We start from the raw sequence: 25,284 nt of genomic DNA, 5'->3' as shown, positions 1-25,284 counted from the left end.
ATAATTAAGCACGCACACACACACACACACACACACACACAAGGCATAAAAACACACACAGGAAACAAGCTATACCTCCCCTCTCATAACAAATGCTTTCCACACACCACAGAAACAACCACACTCAAAATTAACAAACCAAACAACACCACTATCAAAAGCTAATTATATACAGTATATCTTCGCTTAGTGCCGATTTCCGTCTATGAAAATTGTGGAGTGTTGAAGAAGACGGTTTACCTGGTTTGTTTTTCGACATCTTGAATAAACTGATGTGTGTGTGTGTGTGTGTGTGTGTGTGTGTGTGTGTGTGTGTGTGTGTGTGTGTGTGTGTGTGTGTGTGTGTGTGTGTGTGTGTGTGTGTGTGTGTGTGTGTGTGTGTGTGTTAACTATAGACTCTGGGACTGAAGTGGTTATATGTAGCTTTCATGATTTTTTTTTTTTTCCCATTAGAGGTCGGTGCTGCAGAGGGACGCCTTCACGTGGTGGCACCAATATGACACGGGCGATGGACCTGCCCGGTTATGGAAATGTCTCGCAGTCCCCTCCTTGTCCGCCGAAAGATGGAAGGTGGACAAAGGAAGAACGGCAACTTTAGCCCGCAATCCACGAAGGGTTTATATTGAGATAAGCCTGAGATAGCTACTACTACGACTACTACTACTACTACTACTGCTGTTTCTGCTACTACTACTACTACTACTACTACTACTACTATAAGACATCCTTCCCTAACTTGAACAGTATCGTGTGCTGGCTACCTTAATAAAGTCTAAAATACGCCATATAATAATGATATGCTTAACTCCCTCATTACGATGACATCTTCCCTCAGTGTTACTCTCGATGCTGACAGACGATTTTACTCAGCTTAGGAGAGCACCCTGTTAGCGAAAGAGTTATGCTCATTTTTACTCTAACTTGGCCTAAAATTGCAACCTTGTCATCTGAAATGCTGAGGTGTAACATATGATTAACGTCGGAATATGATGCAAGTCACGAAGAAGTCCTATGGTGACGATGCAGAGATCTAGAGATATAACACCGTCTTTTACTGTCCTGAGCTACAGGAATATGATACAAAAGGACGAAAATCTAGGCCGTGTTAAGGTGAAAGGACTGATTGAGGAAGGAGATCTGACGAGTGAATATAAGACTGGTCAATGTACTGAGATGAATGCAGGAGGAAGGGTAGGTAGGTAGGTAGGTAGGTAGGTAGGTAGGTAGGTAGGTAGGTAGGTAGGTGGGTGGGTGGGTGGGTGGGTGCGTGGGTAGCTAGTTTGGTAGGCAAGATGGTACACTGGTATGGAGGTGGGTAGGTAGGCAGGTAGAAAAGTTGAATGAAGTGGGGAGCTTGTTAGATAAGAAGGAATGTAGATTGGTGGGTAGGCAAGCTGGTAGGCAAGTAAGTAGCAAAGGTAAGTAGTAATGCATCATCAACCAACCAAAAACATAAGTAACTAACTTACCTACCAACCTCCCTATCCAGTAAACTTGCCTATTTACCTTGCTACCTACCGCTGCACACCGGCGTCAGTATGATACAGACAGATAGACGGGCAAAAACTAAATAAGACACGCGATAAAACTGAAAAATAAAATGAAATAAAAAAACGTGTGAGATGCGATGTTGAGGTTCCACGTTATAAGGAATACACACACACACACACACACACACACACACACACACACACACAAACTGCGGTATGTATGCGCAGGTATCTTAAAGCTGCGTTTATGTAGGCATGCATGTGGCTGGAGAGAGAGAGAGAGAGAGAGAGAGAGAGAGAGAGAGAGAGGCAGTGAGAATAGTATATACACACACAAGTGTATATACTGTATATATATATATATATATATATATATATATATATATGTGTGTGTGTGTGTGTGTGTGTGTGTGTGTGTGTGTGTGTGTGTGTGTGTGTGTGTGTGTGTGTGTGCGCGCAGAACCGGACTTTTCCTCGGAGGGACACTGATAGCCAGAATCCTCATTTTCCTACGCTGGCGAAGTACGAAAAGGGATAGAGTGAATGTAGTGTAGTGGAAGTAATGCATGCAAAATTGGAGGTGCTTTAAATGGCTAAGTTCATTGTGTGTTAAGCTGATGAGATGACACTACTATAGGCTATTCTTTTCATTCTAACCTGGCCTAAAACTGCCATCTCTCCCTGTTCAATGATAAACTGTAACAATAACATAACACTAGAATAAGATACTAGTCACAAAGAAGTGCTATGGAAATGATATAGACTCGTAATAATTTTTCTGTCACTCAACTACGGGAAATAAGCCACAGAAGGATGAAAATTTGGGCCAAGTTAAAGTAAGAAGACTACAGCACCCACTTTAACCCCTTCTGCACCACGACGTATTCCACACTTACTCTTGCTATCTCACTACGATTCTCTTTAACTCAGGGAAGGCTTAGAATTTCGTAAGTTCATATAGCCTACATCAGCTTCTTAATTACTAGGGATGTATGGAATTAATGGATGAAATTATTTAGTGGGGTATGAATGACGCGGAAAATACGTCACTGAAGAAAAGGCCTATATATAATTCTAGCCAACTATCTATCTATCTACCTGTCTGTCAATCTTTCTATATTTCTAACTTCTATTTTCCTATTCTCTCTCTCTCTCTCTCTCTCTCTCTCTCTCTCTCTCTCTCTCTCTCTCTCTCTCTCTCCCCTACAGCCAGACGATTTTGTTCATCTCGTAATGGCAGGATTAATACAGCTTCCATTAATTATTTCATTACAGATACGTCTTTTGTGTTTCATTCTTCCTAGCTTCAATCTTCTTTAGTCTTTTTACATACTGCATACCCGTAATCTCCATTCCATAACCACCTGCGTATATGTGGAAGCAATGGGTCTTCTTCTTCATCTTCTTCTTCTTCTTCTTCTTCTTCTTCTTCTTCTTCTCCTCCTCCTCCTCCTCCTCCTCCTCCTCCTCCTCCTCTTCTTCTTCAGCACTACAATGGCTTTCTTCATATAGGAGAGTCCTCTAACAATGAAGGTGTTGATGGTGCTATGAATCGTGTTCTCGATGACTTAGGAGGCTACTCAGCACCTCTTCCTTTTCTATTTATTTTGCTAACTCTCTTTCGCCTACTCTCTTGAAAACCTTTTGAAACCTTAAATAAGACTATATCAACTGATTCCCCCGGCGATCCCAGGAAAAATAAAATAAAATGAAAATCAGCAAAAACCTAAAACCGAAAAAAATCAACCCAGGAAAATGGAACCAAAAAGAAACCTAGTCCAAAGCAATTCTCAAAAATCTTCGAAAACCGAGAACAAATAAGAATCTGATGAAAAACTACCTACACAAAAATATATATAAGAAAAAACAAAAAAATAAATTAAAACCAAAGCCCAAAACTACCATCGACAACCCTGAAGAAACCTAGAAGAAACAGGTCTGAAAAAGTTAAGAAACTCCGAAGAAACCCATCTGAAAAAATTAAGAAACCTGGAAGAAACTCGTCTGAAAAAATTAAGAACTCAAAAAAACTCGTCTGAAAAAATTAAGAACTCAAAAAAACTCGTCTGAAAAAATTAAGAAACCTCGAAGAAACCAGTCTAAAAAAAAAAAAAAACTCGAAGAAACTCGTGAAAAAAAATCAAGAAACATCGAAGAAACCCGTCTGAAAAATTAAGAAACGTGGAAGAAAACCGTCCGAAAAAAACTTAAGAAACCTCCAAGAAACTTTAAGAAACCTCGAAGGAACCCGTCTAAAAACCCTTAAGAAACCTCGATGGAACCCGTCTGAACACCCTTAAGAAACCTCGAAGAAACCCGTCTGAGCGAGTGGGGCCTGCGTGTCTTGTGAGAACCCTTGCAACTTGGAGGATAAGTTGCAATTGCAGGAAAAAAAATGTTGGGAGGTTCACAATGACTAAATAATGTTGCCTCGTCTCTCGCTCGTCTTGCAGGCTAAGAGAAGGCGGGAAAGAGAGGAAGGGAAGAGGAGGAGGAACTGCAGGAGGAGGAGGACGAGGAGAAGGGGACGGGAAGGGGAGAGGGTGGGGGAGGAGGAGGAGGAGGAAGAGGAAAGGGGAGGAGGAGAATATTGAGGATCATGATGGAGGAGGAGGAGGACCTGAAGAGAAGGGACGAGGAGTATGAAGAGGAGGAGAAGGAGGAGGACGAGGAAGGAGAAAAGGAAAGGAACGATGAGCAGAAGTCGAAATGAAGATGATGAAAATGAGATGAAGAATAAGGACAAGAAGAGTGAAAGAGACAAAAAAGTATGAAGGGTAAAAGGGTGAGGGATAAAAACATGAAGAGGGGAAGGAATGAAGGAGAAGAAAAAGATTAAAGAAAAAAAGATTAAATTATGCTCTCTCTCTCTCTCTCTCTCTCTCTCTCTCTCTCTCTCCTCGTCTTGCCGCTCATTTGGGTCTGAATGAGAGGAGGAGGAGGAGGAGGAGGAGGAGGAAGAGGATAAAGGAAAAAAGAATAAAAAAGGAAGAGAAGGAAAAACAATAACAAAGAAACAAGAAAGGAGCAGTCAACTAGGAAAAAAAATCAGAGGCATAGCAAAAGGAAAGTGAAGGTTAGTAGGAGGAAAATGATGAGGAAAAGAGGGAAAGGGAGTCAGAGGAGGAGGAGGAGGAGGAGGAGGAGGAGGAGGAGGAGAAAGAAGAGATAGAGTGAAGGACGAGGAGCAATGCAAGGAAAACAAGAAGCGGTGCCAAGGCACAGCAAGCCCGTCCCCGGCAGTCATTTTAATGCTGACGTGTAAACACAACAGGATATCTAGTCAAAGATGTCCCATGTCAAAGTCGGAGTAAATCGGGTGAAAACGTACGATTTTATGCCCATTTGAAATTTTATGCCCGACCCACCTGATACTGACTCCCCTACCGCAAACTGGGGGGTGACCCCCCCCCTCATGTATTGAGGCATGTTATAGGATGCAGACTGAAGGATCCATCCTTAGGTCTTGGTTTCATGTCGATATGACAAATACGAGTTATAGCGAATTTTTTTATTTTTTTATTTTTGGGGCATACAGCCTAGGCCTTGGCCCAATTTGTCCCCAAATTTAATCACACGATCAGAAAGTAATAGCCCATCATTCCTGTAATTTTAGTCAAAATCGCACCAGTAGTTTTCGCGAAAAGTAGTTGACAGACAGACAAGCAAACGGACATACAAACCGAGTGAAAACAATAACCGTCCCAGAGCCCCTCCAGGCCGGGGACGGGTAATGAGAAGAAATTCAGCTGAGCTAAATGAAGGTTCGTAGAGGAAGAGGGAATGAAGAAATGAAACAGAGGAGGATGGGTAAGGAAGGAAAAGAATACAAAGACAAGGACGAAGATGATGATGAGGAGAAGGGGGAAATAATGTCTCTTTTTCTCGTCTTCCGTTGTCAAGGTAACCAAGGAGGAGAGGGAGAAGGAGGGGGAGAAGAAAGAGGGGGGGAAGGAGGAGGAGGAGAAATCAATATAAAGAAGATGAAGCACAAGGAAGAAGGCAACGAGGAAAACGAAAATGAGATATAACAGAGGTAAATATGAATATGAAGGAGGAAATAGAAGACGAAGAAAGGAAGAAAAAAGAAGGTTTGGGAAGAAAATTTATCGGAAACAGAAGGAAAATATAACAAGGGAAAAATGAAAAGGAAAACAAAGGAATGGAGAGAGAAGATGAAAAGCTGATGTAGACGGAAGAGGAGGAGTACAGAAAAAGAAGAGGGAGAAGGATAAAGGAAGAGGAGAGGAGGAAGAGGAAAAGACTGTTATCCCTCCTCTCGGCTTAGCGCTGGCTGGCTTACTAGGAGGAGGAGGAGGAGGAGGAGGAGGAGAAGAAGGAGGAGGAGGAGGAAGAGGAGAAGGAGGAGGAGGAGGAGGGAAGGAGACAAAACTTGATAATGTACAGAATACTGAAGAGAGAAAAAACGATAATGAAAGGTAAAAAATATTAGTAAAAAGAAGACATTGAAATTAATAATAAAAAGGAGACGAAAAGGAATGACAGCAAGAAGTGACACGAAACTGAATCAGACAAAAATTCTCTCTCTCTCTCTCTCTCTCTCTCTCTCTCTCTCTCTCTCTCTCTCTCTCTCTCTCTCTCGTACACTACATACTATACCTCAGTGAGTGATCTTTCCTAATTTCTTATTCTAACTCTCCCTTCACCCATTCATTTCCATTTTCACATCACTATATCTCTCACATGATTTTCATTCCTCTCTATTCACTCTCAGCCTCATGTATGTCGAAGGCTAGTATTCTCGTCGGGTAAGAAAGCTCTCTAGCACCTCTTCTGTAGCGATTTATTTTTGGCTATGGCTGGTTAATATCTCTCTGCACGTCATCTATGCAAAGTATAACGATAATAGAATTATTTAGGTAACATGGGGAAGGACAGTCAGATGAAATGGCAAATAAGTCGCTTACTAAAAAGTGTTAGGGAGCTTCCTTAACTGATGTGAATAAGGGCCAAAAAGGTTTATGTTATAACTGGCAGCTTCATTTTTAGCTATAGGAGCATCTCTAGGACGGACCGGTAAGTCTGTCACACCCTAAAGATTTACACACACAAAGGTATTTCGCTCTACCAAAGCCCCATATGATCCCGCATCTATCTAGTACTTCTGTTCTTCTTGGCAATATCTCCTGCCGTTCCTACACCACTTCCTTAGGGCAAATAACTTCAGCTTTGTAAGGCTGATGGCAAGACAGGCCGAAGGGTGCAGGAAAAAGTCTTCTCCTTAGCTATCCTATCCTTAAACATCTGTAATTAGCGAATAAGTCTTGCTGTAATTACGGACGAACCACCTAGTAACGACTGCGAGATCTGTATAGCACTGAAAGCTTTGTATCACCTCTTCCTAACTGATTTATCTTGCGTATTGTATCGTCTTGTGTGAAATTCATATAGTTTTAACAATGACACAATTTGCATCAGTGACATAAATGAGATACTGGGATGTAATATGCAGAATAAATCTCTAAGGAATAACTGTTGCGAGATCTTCAAAGCCACTTAGAAGACGACCTTAAGTCCAACCTCTTATCTTCTTAAAACATCCTGCCTCATTGCTATCCCTCATTTTCCTCCTCCATCGCCTCCACCTTTCCTTTGGTCCCTCACTCTGCCTCACTTTCACTCTGCCACTCTCACTCTGAGGTTTTTCTCACTCATTTTGCCTCGTCTACCTTTTCCATCACTTTCACATCACTATCTCATTCTCACTCCTCTTTGAGCCTCATCCTCACTCTCACTCTACCTTACTCCCACCCCTTTTCTCATCCTCAGTTTAGACTTTCTCACTCATGCTGCATTCAATCTACCACTACTTTACCTCTCCTCTCACTTTCACCTCCCTCCTCCTCATTCATTCCTTCACTCTCACTCCTCTCTCATCCTCACTCTCACCCAACCTCGCTCTCACCGCTTCCTTACTCTCACCCTCACCCTCACTCCCATCCAACCTGGCTCTCACTCATCCTTCACCCTCACTCTGTCATACTCACCATACTTTATTCTCATCCTACCTCACTCTCTCGACTTCACCTTTCCTCATAATAACCCCCACTATTCTCTCAGCCCCCTCTCATACTAACCCACAACCTCACCCTCACCATTTTCAACCTTCCTAACCCTTACCCGACACCTCTCTCACCCAACCTCACCCGCAGAGCCACTCTCACCCTACCACACTCTCAGAACCACTCTCACCCTGCCAAACTCAGCCTGACTCTCACCCTAAACAACTCTCACCATACCCCACTCTCATCCTATAGCTCACTCTCACATTTTTTTTGTATCCAACCTCTCTCACATTTCCTCGCTTTCACTCTCACTTTTTCTCACTCTCATCTTCATTCTCCCTCATTCCTTTTTATCACTCTCGCCCTAGCCCCTTCACCCTGACTCACCCTCTCTCCTTCGTTCCTTCCCTTCTTCCTTCAACCTCGCCCACAAACACACACTCACTTTTTAGCAATGACACGAAGACCATACGTTTTAGACTGAGAGTAAAAAACATAAAAAAAACGCGCCAATCCATCGCCAATTTCTTATGCTATGTTTTTTGGCCACTCCACCTCTCCTCTCCTCTTAATATTATTGTGTTAGTCACGCTTGTTGTTTACGAAATGAGGAGTAAACATTATGCAAATCTGTTTACAAAATGGGATGTAAATAGTACGCAGGGTGCCATATCTTTCCTATTTTTACCCTACCCACTCCTCCCTCTTTTTGGCCGCATCCGTCTGGCCCCCCTACCTATTTTATTCTCTCCGGGTCTGTCAATCCGTCTCGTCTTCATTCGTATTTTTTCTTTAATTTTGTGTCTTTTTTTTTTTTAACAGCTTTATTTCTTCGTTTCTTCCAGTCCGTCGTTCTTATCTGTGTATCTATATTTTCTCTGGGAGTGTACCACCTCTCTCTCTCTCTCTCTCTCTCTCTCTAATGCGCTTAAACACTTACCCAGCATTATAGGTCCTTTGTCAGAACTGGGCATCTTAAGATTTGTTTGTCTCTATACACAGACTCTGATCCACGCCGGCGATACGGGGCTGGGGCTTTTGTCTTAGAGAGAGAGAGAGAGAGAGACTGAATGGGGGGAAAGGAATATTTTTTTGTTTGTGGCTCATGACAGAAAGAGAAAAAAAGATAGAAAGATAGATTGAGAGAGAGAGAGAGAGAGAGAGAGAGAGAGAGATGTTCAGAGTGATGGAGGGAGATTGATTAGAAGTTTCGGGAGATGGAGAATGAGGGAAATAGATATACTGTTGTTTTTGTTTCGTGCTGTGTGTGTGTGTGTGTGTGTGTGTGTGTGTGTGTGTGTGTGTGTGTGTGTGTGTGTACGAGAGATGGGAGGCTTTGAAAATGGAAAACAAGGGACTTTATTAGACAAGTGAGCATTTCTCTTTAAAAAATAAACAAATAAAATCACTGCTTCTTCCCTAAACTTCCCTGGCAACTTAACTTCATTTGTCTCATTTATGTCTATTTACTTTGGAGTCCCACACAGAGGACGCCATTTTCACCTCAATACACAGACAGGTTAGGTTAGGTCAAGTTAGGTTAGGTAAGGTTAAAATAGGCTTGATTAGTTATTACCGCTGTGCGACGAAAATATATAGGCCTAAAGTAAATGTCTCGTTTTTCGGTGTTATTTGCGTATTAGTTAATAAAATGTTGAAATACATGACTAAACTATTTCTAAAAATTTAGAATAGACTTTTCTTTTCGTCGAGACAGAGACAGACAAAGCGACAGAAAGACAGACAGAGACCAAGAAGAGACAGACATAACGAGGGCGAGACAGTGAAAGAGATACTAAGCGGGTGAGAGATAGAGCCACTAACACCCCACCTCTCCCCCCCCCACCCCTCCACCCAAGCCGTTTGCTCGTAACTAAACATTCCTTGTGATTGGCCGCAGAAGATCCCCTGTGTAATTAACTTAAGACAGATTTTATGGTCTGCGCGCCCGTCTATCGATAAAGGTATGGAAGTTCATTTAGCAGAAAATCTCACCTAACTTAGCCCCGGCCGCCCTCCTCTTTTTCGATTCCTATCTCGTAGGCTTTACCTCTAGACCTCACTTAAGTCGGGCCAATCAGAGACCGAGGAAGGTGGGTGGAGCTTCCTAGGGGCCAATTGGGACCTAGCTCCGCCCCAGCTCCGCCTCCCAGTGCTAGGGGAGGAGCTACGTGAGGGAGATGCGGGACGGAGAGCTTCCCGGCCACTCATCTCAAAGTGGTAGGAGGGTGCGGCCGTGTCAGTGTGTTTGTATCGCAGCCGCACCGCCGCCGACACACCGCCGCCATGACCGCAGTGGAGCTGGATCAGGACGAGGAGATCAACGTGGACGGGGACAGTCGCCCAGGGTCCCCAGTGCCCCCGCTCTGCCCCACCGCTCTACACCCACCCCGCCCACAGTCACAACCCATGCCCAAACCCGCGCCCTCCGCCCAGCGCCTCTCCTTCAGCATCTCCGCGCTGCTCGGCGACAAAGACAGAGTCAGCGACGAGGACGAACGGCGCGGCGAGAGTGACGACGACGACGACCACGAGGACGATCATGACGACGACGACCACGAAAGTTACGAAGAGGCAAGCGACGATTACCCCGGCGGGTATGGCGCCTCTGGCGGCCTCCCACCCCACTATGGTCCCTTGGCGGGGGGCGCCCCCACCGTGCTGCGGGTGCCGGCTCACAGGCCCATGGGCATCGGGTACCCGGGACTGGCGGCGCTGGGGGGCGGGCACCCCTGGATGCCCGGCCTGCCCGTCCCGCCATTCGACAGACCCACCGCCCTCGCACCACACTACCCCACCCTAGACAGACTGGCAGGTGAGTCACGACCTATCATTAATTCCAGATGAGGCATTGCAGTGCCGCTTGGTGTGATGGTGTGGTGTGGTAGGGCCCAGTGTGTGATGTGAGTGTGGTGTGATATGTTGTGATTTGATATGCGGTATATTTTGATGATGTGGTGAGGCAATGCTGTGTGGTATGGTGTGGTGTGGAGAGGTGTAACAGTCAAGTGATGAGGTGTGGCGTGGGGGTGTGATGCAGTGTGCGATGGTATGGTTTGAGTGTGTCGTGGTGTGGTATGGAGTGGTAGCACATGCGGTGTGGTGTAGGGATGTGATGTAGTGAGAGGCGGTGTGGTGTGTCCGAGTGTTGCGGTGTGGTGTGGTGTAACAGTATGGTGAGGATGTGTGGTAGGGCCGAGTGCCACTAAAAGAAGGGCACCATCACACATTCACGTTGGTGTCATGAAGGGCCCAAGTGTGGTGATGTATGGTGATGCTATGGTGTTACAATGCTGGGAAGGGGGCGTGTAGCGAGGTGTGGCATGGTGTGGACGGGGGGAGGAGGAGGCAAAGGTAGATTGTTGTAGCGAGATGTGGCATGGTGTGGAGGGAGGGGGGAGGTGGAGGGCGTTGGGAAGCCCCTCACTGCCGGATAATCACTGCTATCCATATGACCGTAAAGTCGAGATTCACTGTACATAACTTTCAATTATTTTCGTCTCGTATCTCACATTCGTTTTGCAAGAGAGAATAAGAAATACACGAGAAGACAATGTACCCTTTTTTCTTATCTTTTAAAAACAAATAATTCTCCTGGTGCAGTGATTAATTATTGATGGGACCTGTGTAGATTCTGCTGTCTTTCTCTGTCAAGTCCCACAGAAATTAGTCTTGGTTACGACAAGGAATTATCGTAATTTTGCTTATGAATTAACGTAGTCTGTCGCCAGTCTCCCTTCACCACCAATATTCTGATTGGGAACCTCGTACGCTGGGCTAAGGTGGCTCGCTAACACCTCCTTACCAGTGAATTGCTGCATGTGGCACGTTAACATTCTCTTTAGATGGCAAAAAGGTCATGATGATGATGATAATGATGAAGATGACGATAATGGGGAGAAGGAGGAGGATACTGAGCTGAATATTTTTGTGAGAGTTTGGTTTATGATGATGGTGATGATGAAATTGATGCCTGTTAAACAAATTATTGACATTGAACCCTTTCAGCACGATGACGTATATTTACATTTTTCTTTCTACCGTCAAATGATTTTACCCAGCTTACAAAATCCCTCACTGGGAAAGAGTCAAAGCGATATCATCAACACATATGAGAAAATTAAGGTGCAATAGGTAGAATGAGTCGATGAGGAGGAGGTGCAAAAAAGTCTCCTAAGCCCACAAAGACAAGGGCCAAGGGGTGCCAGGTAGAATGGTCAGGGATGCCAAGTAGGAGGGTCAGGGGGTGCCAAGTAGGAGGGTCAGGGGGTGCCAAGTAGGAGGGTCAGGGGTGATAGGTAGGATGGTCAGAGGTGCCAAGTAGGAGGGTCAGGGGTGACAGGTAGGATGGTCAGAGGTGCCAAGTAGAAGGGTCAGGGGGTGCCAGGTAGAATGGTCAGGGATGTCAAGTAGGAGGGTCAGGGGTGCCAAGTAGGAGGGTCAGGGGTGCCAGGCAGGGTGGTCAAGTGTCAGACATGATGGGAGACTGGAGGGGAGGAGTGGCGAGGAAGGAGTACTATAGCAGGGTCCATGTGCAGGGTTATGGATGATGATTATATACCACTAGCCTAGCCTCGGGACCCTATACCTTCGAGGGGTATAACAGGACTGTCTGTTACTGTTACCTTTATATCCCGGATTCTTTCACTTCCACAATGTCTTATTTTTATTCTTATTAATGCTAAGCGATTTTACTGGACTTCCCGAACACTCCATTGTCATTAACAGTAAGGCTTTTCTTCTCTACTACATCCACAGCCAGACGATTTTACTAAGCTTAGGAAACAAAAAGAAAAAAAAGAAAAGAATGTATGAGTAGCTGGAACGTCGGCGTGAGAGGCGGCAGGAAGAATAAAATAGATTACAGGCCTCATTGCAGTGAAGAAGTTAATTATTTTTTATCACTTAATTACAAGATAATTCCTATAAAGAATTAAACAGTCAGGTGGTAGCAAGATTAATATTTTCAAAGGGACTATTTCGGACTAAGGGAATCAATGACGCTCTTTATTTTTTTACTTATTCATTAATTTATCTATTTATTTATTTAACCCCTTCACTTATGGGGCATTTTCTGTGATGAATAAAATCATCTGGTGGTAGAAATAAAAATAAAAAAATCCCCAGTACTGGATGGGATAATAAGGACTGTTCCTAACTCCTTCACTACCAGAGCCCTCTCCTAAACTGAGTGAAATCGTCCGCTAGTGGTAAGAATACTGACGATCAATGAGTCAAAGATTAATAGACACGATTCAGTAATAAACACAATCTCCTGGTAACAAAAATAAGAATTAAAAAAAAAAAAAGGAATTTCTTGGAAGGGTTGATGGTGATAAATTCTTTAATAAAAAGGTCTGGTGGTCTCAGGGATGAATATTGTTAAAAAGTCATTATAAAGAGGGGGCTAATGGAGGGGATTTCTATAATAAAATCGTACACACACACACACACACACACACACACACACACACACACAAGAAAATAACTATACTCAAACTTTAACAAAAATATATATGTAAAACCATCTGACGGCACCAAGAATAAGCATTTTAAATCCATTGTACCGAAAAGGTTAACAGAAATTATTCGTCCTAAAATCGTTTCCCTGTAGCAAAAAAAAAAAAAAAAAAGTTATCATATAGTAATGGTAAAACTAGTTCCTAAAAAAAAAAAAAGTTTGGCAGTCACAAGAATATTTAAAATGTCATCGTAGAGAGAGAGAGAGAGAGAGAGAGAGAGAGAGAGAGAGAGAGAGAGAGAGAGAGTCATCCACCAATACCAAAAAAAAAAAAAAATATATAAAGATCAAACTAAAAAGCTTAACTGGTAATTTTTCTATGGTAAAAATCGAGAAGTGGAAAAAAGGATAATTATTCAAAACGCCTCTTCACCGCTTCAGTACGATGACAGCATTTTAATTACTGCTACCTCTAGACGATTTTATTCAGTCTAGGGGGAGGCCTGGTGTAGTGAAGGAGCAGCTGAAGGAAATCTCTAACTCTTCTAGCTCTACAAGTCTCTCTAAGATGAAAAAAAAAAAAAGAGTCTAGCTTTAACGAGAAAAAAAATATAAGTTAACTAGTTCAGAAAGGTGTGTGTGTGTGTGTGTGTGTGTGTGTGTGTGTGTGTGTGTGTGTGTGTGTGTGTGTGTGTGTGTGTGTGTGTGTGTGTGTGTTTTCTTGCTATTATCAGAGGATTTTGTTCAATTTAGGAGATATTTTTCTTGCTGGAGGCGTTAGATAAAGGCACAAGATCTCCCTGGACTGCAAAATAAATAAATGAATTAATAATAATAATAATAACAATAATAATTACTGGTAGGTGGAGGCGCTCACCATCCACTCATTCGATGTAGTGCTGCTGCCCTTTCCTCTATTCCTTCCTTCTTTCCTTCCTTCCTCTTCTGCCTTCCTTTCCTTTTTTCTTTATTCCTTCTGTCTACGGGTAACTCTACACTGAGTGACAAGCCAAAGGGTTTCCTGTACACCAGGAAACCATTTACAACACCGGGTGGTAACTATATAACTAAACAATGGCGCCTGGTGGTTTAGTGGGTAATTAAGGCGCTCCAGCCGGTTTGAGCCTGCGTAGGTTTATATCCAAGGGGTGGCTGGGGTTTAATGCTGAAGTAATGCCACTCAGTGATGAGTGAGGTTGGTCACTCTCATCTTAAATGTCAAGACCAACTTGCCTAGCCCAGGGCTACTACGCTACTCATGGGGAAGCACAGGATCAGACGATGTATGTATGATAATGATGATAAGAAGAAGAAGAAGAAGAAGAAAAATAATATAATAATAATAATAATAATAACAACACCAGTAACGATAATAATAACATTTGCAGTAGCCAGAATAAAATAAACTAGGAAGTCTTGGTAGTGGAGGGGTGGAGGGATGGCAGCGTGATGGGGAGGGGCAGTAGGAGGCGGAGTAACAGCAGGGGACGGTAGTTAACGAGGTAGTTAGAGCCTAGGGGTCGTTAAGGGGAGGTGAGAGAGGCTGTTCTTTATCTTTTGCTGCCTTTAACGTTTTCATTTCGATTTACTGTATTATTGTTTATTTTTATCATTTTTATTTTATTATTATTATTATTATTATTATTATCATCATCATCATTATCATCATTATTATTATTATTATAATTGTTATTATTATTATTATTATTATTATTACTATCATTATCATTATTATTATTATTATTATTATTATTATTATTATCACCATCATCATCATCAATATTATAATCATTACTAAAATTACATTATTATGATTACTACTACTACTACTACTATTGTTAATATTACTATTATCATTATCGTTACTATTATTTTTATTATTATTATTATTATTATTATTATTACCATAATCATCATTATCATCATAATTTTTTTTTTACAGTCTGGCGAGTTAATATAAAACAAGGATATATCACAGTGGAGTTTTAGAAGCAATATTCACGCTTAAGACACTTTCTGTTTTATTCTGGTATTACCACACGATATTAGTCACGCAGTAAAATAAAAAAAATCTCTCCACCTACCCATTCACTGTTTTGGTGTTATATTTAAGACAACGCATAACGATTTTCCTTTGTATTATGATCACACAACGATTTTATTTATCTCTCTATTTACGAAAACGGACAAAGATCGTATTTACCACTATATTTATAACAATTTTATTTATCTCTACATTCACGATAAGAGCAGTTTAATTTATCACTACCTACGTAAGCAATGGTTTTATTTTTCTCTATACCCACGACAAAGCAACGATTCAATTTATAATTAAGATAACGCATAGCGATTTTATTTATTTTACTTCATGATAACGCACAACGATTTTATCTCTCTGTCAACGATAACAACATTTTATCTACACAGGGTATTTCCGATAACGCATAACGATTTTATCTCTAGATTTACGATAAAACAGGATGATTTTATTCAACTGATCGTAATCCAGGCACTTAGAGGGTTAGAAACAGCCTCTGTCAACTCTATAAACTCAAAAACATCCACTTAATCTAGTTCTGAATGGCGAAAACTATTTAATCCAACTTAAGACAGGCCCTTTCCTGATACAGACAGATTTAGATACTTTATTCAGGCTAGATTTAGATGCTTTATTCAGGCTAGATTTATACACTTTATTAATTCTAGCCCAAGACGATTCTGCATATAAGATATAAATCATAAAAATCATTGAAATAAGATCAAAAACATCGATTTTTTTTTTTTTTCACTGCTATATACGTACTTTGGGATTTTATACAGACAAGCCCACTAAAATTCTGTTCACCTATTCATATTTTTTGGTCACATGAAAATGATCTTATTGGTCTCCTACATGTTTTTTTTTATATTTTGTGGTAATACTGACCATCCAAACAAGAGCAATATTCTTCGGAGTATTTCTTTCCTCAATTATAAAAGTGTAGAATAAGCGGGATGGAGAACACTAATAATCTGCAATAGTTGGAAGACGATAATTGACTATAAAAATAAGCAGCATTCCAGCATAATTATCTTCCTCAGCATATTCCTCTCCTCAATTATACCAGTGAGAATAAGACGAATATTAACAAGAAACTGAACGAGTGGGAGGTTACTTAAGACTTTTTTCAATCGTCAGAAGAATATCCTGACCGAAAAATTACCTTCACCTCTCTACCTGAATTGCATTATCACCAACTTCATGTAAATCTTTTTGAAAATAATTTAGTATCATTTCATATATTTTTTCACATAAAGAATATTTTTTATGATGCCTAAAAATGTGTAATACAGTCTTGTGTACATTTAATTCTACAAATCGATGAAGTATTTATTTTATTTCTGTTGCCGCAGTACTAAAATATATTCCAATTTAGGGCCGACCTTTCGTTGTCAAGGGGTTAAAATACTCTCCATAAACCTCTCACTACATTGACGTTTCTCTGCACTTAGTTCTGTACGGGAAAAAAAAAAATTATAGGATTTAGGGGCGACCGCTCGTAGTGAAAAGGTATATATCTACACACACACACACACACACACACACACACACAAATTTATACATTAATTATAACTATGAATATAATGTTAAATCGCACGAAAAAAATAATGTGAAAGGGATACAGAAAGGAAGAGGAAGAACAGACAGAGCAGGTTTTCACGGAGAGCGTTATACACAAGGAGTCGCATTCTCTTGGTCTTTGGAGGCTCCCTGACACCTATTTCTCACCGGTTTATTTCTGTACATGGCACATACATACTCTCTTGCACGGTATTTATGTCTTTTTAGTAACGAATCGGATTTGAGAGAGAGAGAGAGAATTATCAACATTCTATAAGAAGAAATAAACTGCGAAAAGGAAGAGGTGCAAAGGAGACTCCTAAGCCTAAGAGAATACAGGCCACCGAAGCACATTCCCCTTGATTTATAAGGCTCACCGCACCTATTCTATACCTGTAGCCTATATTTTAGCACTTTACGTATTAATACCGTATTCTCTATTAACACTGTATTCTCTTCTATAGTATGCACAGAAAAATGTAAGTCTACAGTATAGTAAAATTTCATTAATAACGTCCATTGACGATATTTAAGTTATAAAAAAAAAAAAATCGCATGGAGAGGTGCCTGGGAACCTCTAAGATCTACGAGAATACAGCCCATATAATATTTATAATAAATTTCAAAACGCACTGCCGTAGTGAGACTCATGCCTCCACGAGAATATGATCCGGAGAATGCCTCTAACCCCTTCACTCCCAGGTCTTTCTCCTCAAACGAGTAACATGGCGAGACGAAAGTAGGGGTTAAATACACATGATGTCCTGGTACTGAGAGGGACAGAAGGAATTGGGTATATTTACAACAGAATATTTGGTAAGATTTAATGGGTGGTATTTTTCACCACTAAAATTACTTACTGCCCCAACACTCACCACCTCCCATCCTAACTGAACACCTCTACATCCCCACCAAACACACATACCACTACACTCTTACCACACCCCTACACCCCACTCATACATCCTACCACACACCGCTACACCCTACCATACACCCTTACACCCTACCACACAGCCTCACACCCTACCATACACCCCAACACCTCTACCACACCTACGCAGCCCTATTCACACCCCTGCATCCTTATCATTCGCCCCCACACACCTGTCACACACCACTATACCCCACCACATACCGCCAGACCACCGTCATACACCCCCACACCCCATCATACACCCCCACACCGCACCACGCACCCCACACCTCACTATGCACCAAGACACCACCACGCATCCTTATGCCGCAACCCCACTCCCCATCACACAACCCCACACCCTACCACACACACACCAGCCCAAAACACACAACCATACACTCCACCACGCCCAACCACACTCCCACCACACACCACAAAATCTCTATGGACATCCTCCCTCCTTCTCTAGCCACACTTGCACCCAAGCCACGCGGAACCACACACACCCACACGCCACAACACACCCTTACACCCCACCACACACTCCTAACACCCCACCACACATCCCTACACCCCCACCACACACCCTTACACCCCACCACACCCTTACACCCGACCACACATCCCTACACCTCCACCACACACCCCTACACCCCACCACACACCCCTACACCCCCACCACACACCCCTACACCCCCACCACACACCCCTACACCCACACCACACACCGTTACACTTCGACCACACACCCCTACACCCGACCACTCACCCCTACAACCCCACCACACACCCCTACACCCCACCACACAACCCTACACCCCACCACACACCCCTACACCCCCACCACACACCCCTACACCCCACCACACACTCCTACACCCCACCACACACCCCTACACCCCCACCACACACTCCTACACCCCACCACACACCCCTACACCCCACCACTCATTCCTACAACCCCACCACACACCCTTACACCCCACCACACACCCCTACACCCACACCACACACCCCTACCCCCACACCACACACCCCTACACCCCACCACACACCCCCCACCACACACCCCTACACCCCACCACACACCCCTACACCCCACCACTCACCCCTACAACCCCACCACACACCCTTACACCCCACCACACACCCCTACACCCCAACCACACACCCCTACACCCACACCACACACCGTTACACTCGACCACACACCCCTCCACCCAGCCACTCACCCCTACAACCCCACCACACACCCCTACACCCTACAACACAACCCTACACCCCACCACACACCTCTACAACGCCACCACACACCCCTACACCCCCACCACACACCCCTACACCTCCACCACACATCCCTACACCTCCACCACACACCCCTACACCCCACCACATACCCCTACACCCCACCACACAACCCTACACCCCACCACACACCCCTATACCCCACCACACACCCCTACACCCCACCACACACCCCTACACTTCACTACTCACCCAACAACCCCACCACACACCCCTACACCCCACCACACGCCACTACACCCCCACCACACACCCCTACACCCCACCACTCACCCTTACAACCCCACCACTCACCCCTACACCCCACCACACATCCCAACAACGTCACCACACACCCCTACACCCCACCACATACCCCTACACCCCACCACACACCCCTACACCCCACCACACACCCCTACACCCCACCACACACCCCTCCACCCGGCCAGTCACCCCTACAACCCCACCACACACCCCTACAACCCCACCACACAACCCTACACCCCACCACACACCTCTACAACGCCACCACACACCCCTACACCCCCACCACACACCCCTACACCTCCACCACACATCCCTACACCTCCACCACACACCCCTACACCCCACCACATACCCCTACACCCCACCACACAACCCTACACCCCACCACACACCCCTATACCCCCCCACACACCCCTACACCCTACCACACACCCCTACACCTCACTACTCACCCAACAACCCCACCACACACCCCTACACCCCACCACACGCCACTACACCCCCACCACACACCCTTACACCCCACCACTCACCCTTACAACCCCACCACTCACCCCTACACCCCACCACACATCCCAACAACGCCACCACACACCCCTACACCCCACCACATACCCCTACACCCCACCACACACCCCTCCACCCGGCCACTCACCCCTACAACCCCACCACACACCCCTACACATTACAACACAACCCTACACCCCACCACACACCTCTACAACGCCACCACACACCCCTACACCCCACCACATACCCCTACACCCCACCACACATCCCTACACCCCACCACACATCCCTACACCCCTCCACCACACACCCCTACACCCCACCACACATCCCTACACCCCTCCACCACACACCCCTACACCCCACCACACACCCCTACACCTCACTACTCACCCTACAACCCCACCACACACCCCTACACCCCACCACACACCACTACACCCCCACCACACACCCCTACACCCCCACCACACACCCCTACACCCCCACCACACACCCCTACACCCCACCACTCACCCTTACAACCCCACCACTCACCCCTACACCCCACCACACACCCCAACAACGCCACCACACACCCCTACACCCCACCACACACCTCTACACCCCCACCACACACCCCTACAGGCCAGCACCCACGGCCAGCGCCCTGAGAGACACTACATCGCCGTGTTATCGATTGATTTACTAGGTAGTGACGGGAGGGGGCCGCTTCGGACAGGCAAAGAGACACATGAATTATTCCAGACTCCAACACCTCCTGCCTCTCTCTCTCTCTCTCTCTCTCTTCCTACAGAGAGAGAGAGAGAGAGAGAGAGAGAATGAAAATGAGGGGTCGTGGGTGGAAACGGGAAAGGTAGATAAGAGGAAGGAAGAAGGGTAGAGATAGGAAGAAAAAGATGTTGAATAAAGGATCCTGGTGAAGAGAGAAGAGGAAGACAGAGGGAGAGGGTGACAGACGGAGATGGAGGGGGAGAAAGATGTAATTAACGGGTACTAGTAGAGGGGGAGGGAGAGGGAAATGGACAATGAGGGGAAGAGGAAGAGGAAGCATCTAGCTCTCATCACTCCCTCACCCACCCATTTCAGGTTCTCCAGCTGGAAGTGATTGCACCGAACACTTGCATCGCGTATTTCTCACCAAACCTCTAATCAATACTGTACCTCAGTCCACGCTAACCAAGTTTAAACTATGTTAACCTTATCTCATTTAACCTAACCTAACTTGAACAGCTTAATCAAACCTGTTCTGGCTAACCAAACTTATAAATCTATGCATATTTCTTCAATTATAAAATTAATACTATTCCTTGTTGCATTACCTATCTAGTTTAACCTAACTTGACCAAATCTAATTAAGTTACGGGTGTCCACACCTGAAAGTGTGAAACGTGTTCGTGCGAACAAGCTTGCTAATTTTTTTTTTTTCAACGATGTGCATAAGGCCGCTGTAGTTTAAGTAATTTCTGAGAAAATCCAGTTTTGGAGCTCAATTTGACACCTTTTTTTTTTAGCAATATGGCGCAAATTTTTTGAAAAGTTAATCATGTAACAAATATCTTTTCATATACTCTCGAAAGATGTTCGTTGATGCGCTGTAGCATTAATATTCTCCCAAATAACCCAGTGTTGGTGCTGTGTTTCCCATGAAGCCACGGATATGCAGATCAGTGGCATCGCTTGCTTCGTTCTCTCGTGCAGTGAAACCTTAAATTGGCATCTCGTTATTTCTCCTCAAGCATGCATTTATCTGTGCATGCAGCTGTGAAGGAAGCTTTAACTGTTCCGGAGCCGTGCTTTCGTTATCTCCTGCCACCACACGACTTCATTTAACTTGCATTGTTTCACACACACACACATGCACGCATGCGCGCGAGCTTGTATTAAGTCATTACACGTAAAATACTGTTAATCAAACACCACACTATCATTGTTCCTCTCTCTCTCTCTCTCTCTCTCTCTCTCTCTCTCTCTCTCTCACACACACACACACACACACACACACACACACACACACACACAAAGAATATTAAAAAGCACTCAGCGTGCATACCTCTGCCAACGCCACTGTCATAAAAACTTTAATAATCAGGCTGTAGTTTTCAGGCTATGCCACGACGAAAAGCATGACTGTATCAGTCAAACCGCAGAATTGCCCTATAACGCAGTGCTAACAAAAAAAAAAAAAAAAAAAATCCTGGAACCACAACTGGATCCGGATTCGCCTCAAAATCTACTAAGATTTTCCTTGGCCAGTAAGCTACCCCTCCAGAATATATTGTGGAACTTCGATAGTAACTTTTTGAGATATTTTATGGACAGACAGACAGACACGGGTGATAACGACCTCCGTCCAACTTCGTTGGCGGAGATTTAAAAAAAAGTCAGGGACGTGAGCAACTTCATTCTTATAAATTATGATGATGATGATGATGATGATGATGACAGAATTTACTTCATGGTTCGACTTTACATCGAAGATTTCAAGTTTATGTACGTACGAACATCGTTATACTGATGATGATGATGATGATGATGACAGAGAAGTTCCATCACGGGTGTAAGCTTCTACACCTCAGCACTGCCTGGCGTACGATGCTCATTGCGCTCGAGCTCCAACGGGTAATCGTATCCCGAAATTTGTCAAACATAAATAAACTGAAGACCGAGCTATCAACATCAGCGTCAAAGAAGCAAGAGAACACACAAACAAAATCAGTAAAAAAAAAAAAAATGGGTACAACCTCAAAAAGGAGACGATGGAGATAGAAATAGGTAAAAGGAGAAGGAGGAGGAGGTGGAGAGGGCAGGCGAAGAACAGTTAACCAAATAAAAACTATTTTTACTCTCCCTACGCGTTACTTTAAGAAACAGGGAGAAGAGTTTTGATATACCGTACTATTCCGTGACCTATTTCAATAAGTAGATATTGTTTTCTACTATATTACTCATTTTTTTTTTAAAGGATGACTTTTTTTCTAGTTTTACAATTTCCTGACTATTTTCTTTTGCCCAAGTCGGACAACCTAAATTTAAACAAGCAGAAGCAACTTTTATTATCGCCTTAACTAGGATGGAGATCTGTTCATATTCTTGCTCCCGTCACATAATATTTTTCATTTTAGAGGAAACCTTTTGTGGTGAAGTTGGAATGAAAAAAAAAAAAAATACCATCAGTCGGAATTCATAGTAAGAGTGAAATGAACACAGAAAGACACATCGCTCAGGTACAATTTCATCAAAAGTAGGATCTCTCTACTTCCTTTGTCGAATGTAGCACAAAGGGGAAAGGAAACGTGCCCTCACCTCAGATACCGTTGTGTTTGGGGACGTGGTGTGGTGCTGGTGCGTTGGGAGGCGGGTTCTCAGGGGACGCTAAATGGTTACTCTCCTGACTCATCCGACATACACGCAGGCAGGCAGACAAAGAAGAGAGATAACGCAAGCCGACACTCAGACCACAAGATTCGCTGGAAGAGTGGTAGGCAGCTATGCAAGCAGACAATCAGAAAGACAGGTAGGCAGGAGGAAAGGCAGGCAGACAGGCAAATAAGCAAGCAAACACTCAGACACACAGATAAGCAGGAAGGCGAACAAGAAAGCAGGAAAACAAGACAGACAGACGGACAGATAGACAGACAAGAACGTAAGCAGGCCAGTAGGAAGACTGAGACGGATTAACATAGACAGTAGCTAGACAGGAAGGAAGATGAGCAGGCAGGTAGGAAAACAGACAGACAGACAGGTAGACTGAACAGACAGACAGACAGGCAAACAGGTAGAAAGGCAGGCAGACAGGAGGGTGAAAGGTGTCGTTTCATCTCGAGTTATAACAAAAGACAAGACCCCTTAGAAACCACTGGTCGCGCTTAAAGACTGAAATATTCTATGCATGTGTGCGTCGAGGGGGTGGTGGTGGTGGTGGTGGCGGCTGTGTGTGTGTGTGTGTGTGTGTGTGTGTGTGTGTGTGTGTGTGTGTGTGTGTGTGTGTGTGTGTGTGTGTGTGTGTGTGTGTGTGTGTGTGTGTTCTCATTTTTCTTTCAACCTTGGTAGTGGGGAACAACAGTTAGCCCGAAAAGAAAATGAAGCAAGTTGAGAGAATGGAAAGGGAGAGGAGAAAGGGTGAGGTGAAAGGAGAATGAGTTAGGTAAGAGGGGAGAAAAGGAAAGAGATGAGGCTGAAGGAGTATGAGAGAGAGAGAGAGAGAGAGAGAGAGAGAGATTGTAACAAATAAATACATGAGTGTGAAAGACAGAGTAAAGGTAAATGAGACAAACAGACAGAGGATGCAAGTGAAGGGGGAAACAGGCAGGTAAGAGGGGAAATAGGTGAGGGCTGAGAAAGCAATAAAACAGAAAAGGCAAATGAAAGGGGAAAGGTTGACGAAAGAGGGGAGAGAGGTAAGTGAGAGGGGAAAAGAGGGGAAGAGATTTATGTTAGGGGAGGAAAGGCGAGGGTGTGGAAAAGGGAAGAGGGGAAACGAGTAGGGGTGACAAATTAGTGTGAGAGCTAGGTGTGTGGGGTGCGAGTGAGGTGTGTGTCTGCGGTGAAAAAGGTGTCTGGGCTGAGTCAGGTGTGTGTCTGGGGTGAGAAAGGTGTGTGGACTGAGTCAGGTGTGTGTCTGGGGTGAGAAAGGTGTGTGGGTCGAGTCAAATGTGTGTTTAATGAGTACAGTGTGAGAGTCAGGTGTTTAGGGTGGGAGTGAGGTGTGTGGGATGAAAGTCAGGTGTGTGGGAAGAAAGTCAGATGTGTTGGATGCGAGTCAGGTGTGCTGGGTGAGAAAGAAGTGTGCGGAGAGTCAGATATATATGGAAATCATATGTGTGTGGAGTAAGAATCAGGTGTGTGGGGTGAGAGTCAGGTGTGTGTAGTAAGAGCCAAGTGTGTCAGGGCAGTCAGGTGTGTGGGGTGAGTCAGGTGTGTCAGGGTAGAGTCAGGTGTGTGGGGTGAGTCAGGTGTGTCAGGGTAGAGTCAGGTGTGTGGGGTGAGTCAGGTGTGTGTGAGGTGAGAGTCAACTGTACGGTAACAGTCGGGTGTGTGGGATGAGAGTCAGGTGTGCGGGGTGAATGAGGTGTGTGTGTGTGTGTGTGTGTGTGTGTGTGTGTGTGTGTGTGTGTGTGTGTGTGTGTGTGTGTGTGTGTGTGTGTGTGTGTGTGTGTGTGTGTGTGTGTGGCAAGTCAGGTATGTGGAGTGAGAGTCAGGTGTATCAGAGATTATTAAGTCCAGAGTAGAAGAGACATGCTGGGTGTAGGTGGTTGTGGATGGGTTAAGGTGGGTGTTGAGGGGTGTAGATGGACGTTGATGTGCATAAAAACACCAGAACATATTAGTGGATGTTAGTAGGAATAATAAACTTGGATCTATCCCGCCCAACCCCGCCCATCCCCGCCCACATCGACCCAGTCCCGCCCAAATCCGCCCAGTACCAGTCAACCCCACCCAATGTGCCCAACCAAACCAAACCCCTATCAACCTCTACTCCATCCCCACCAACAACTCCAATGATCCTGCCCAAAAATCCCTTCCAACCCCCTCCAACCCTTCCCAGTCCCGCCCAACCCCGCCCAGTCACGCCCAAGCCCGCCCAAATTCGTCCGCCCATACACCCACGGATCCCGCCTAGTAATTTTCCGCTATTCATTTCTTTTTTTCCTGTTTACTCTCAACTATTTCTGCTTTATTGTCCTTTTCCGGAATTTTTGAGGGTTAGAGTCGAGGTGGTA

General features: G+C 44.4%; 1 protein-coding gene across 1 annotated transcript in view; it reads left to right on the top strand.

Moving 5' to 3' along the window:
* Window positions 1-9,790: 9,790 nt before the first annotated feature.
* Window positions 9,791-25,284, top strand: part of LOC145407768 (uncharacterized) — a 37,242-nt gene continuing 21,748 nt past the window's right edge. Inside the window, exon 1 of the mRNA XM_080278639.1 lies at window positions 9,791-10,331. Coding sequence (XP_080134765.1) covers window positions 9,803-10,331 — 529 coding nt within the window. The 5' untranslated portion in view covers window positions 9,791-9,802. The remainder of the gene's footprint in view (window positions 10,332-25,284) is intronic.

This window comes from Coenobita brevimanus, chromosome 74 (genome assembly GCF_032717465.1).
Source record: "Coenobita brevimanus isolate Jiangsu-jjx chromosome 74, ASM3271746v2, whole genome shotgun sequence".
In the NCBI taxonomy this organism is placed as follows: Eukaryota; Metazoa; Arthropoda; class Malacostraca; order Decapoda; family Coenobitidae; genus Coenobita; species Coenobita brevimanus.
The sequence above is the reverse complement of the archived record's forward strand: the minus strand, read 5'-3'. Positions and strand labels throughout refer to the sequence as shown.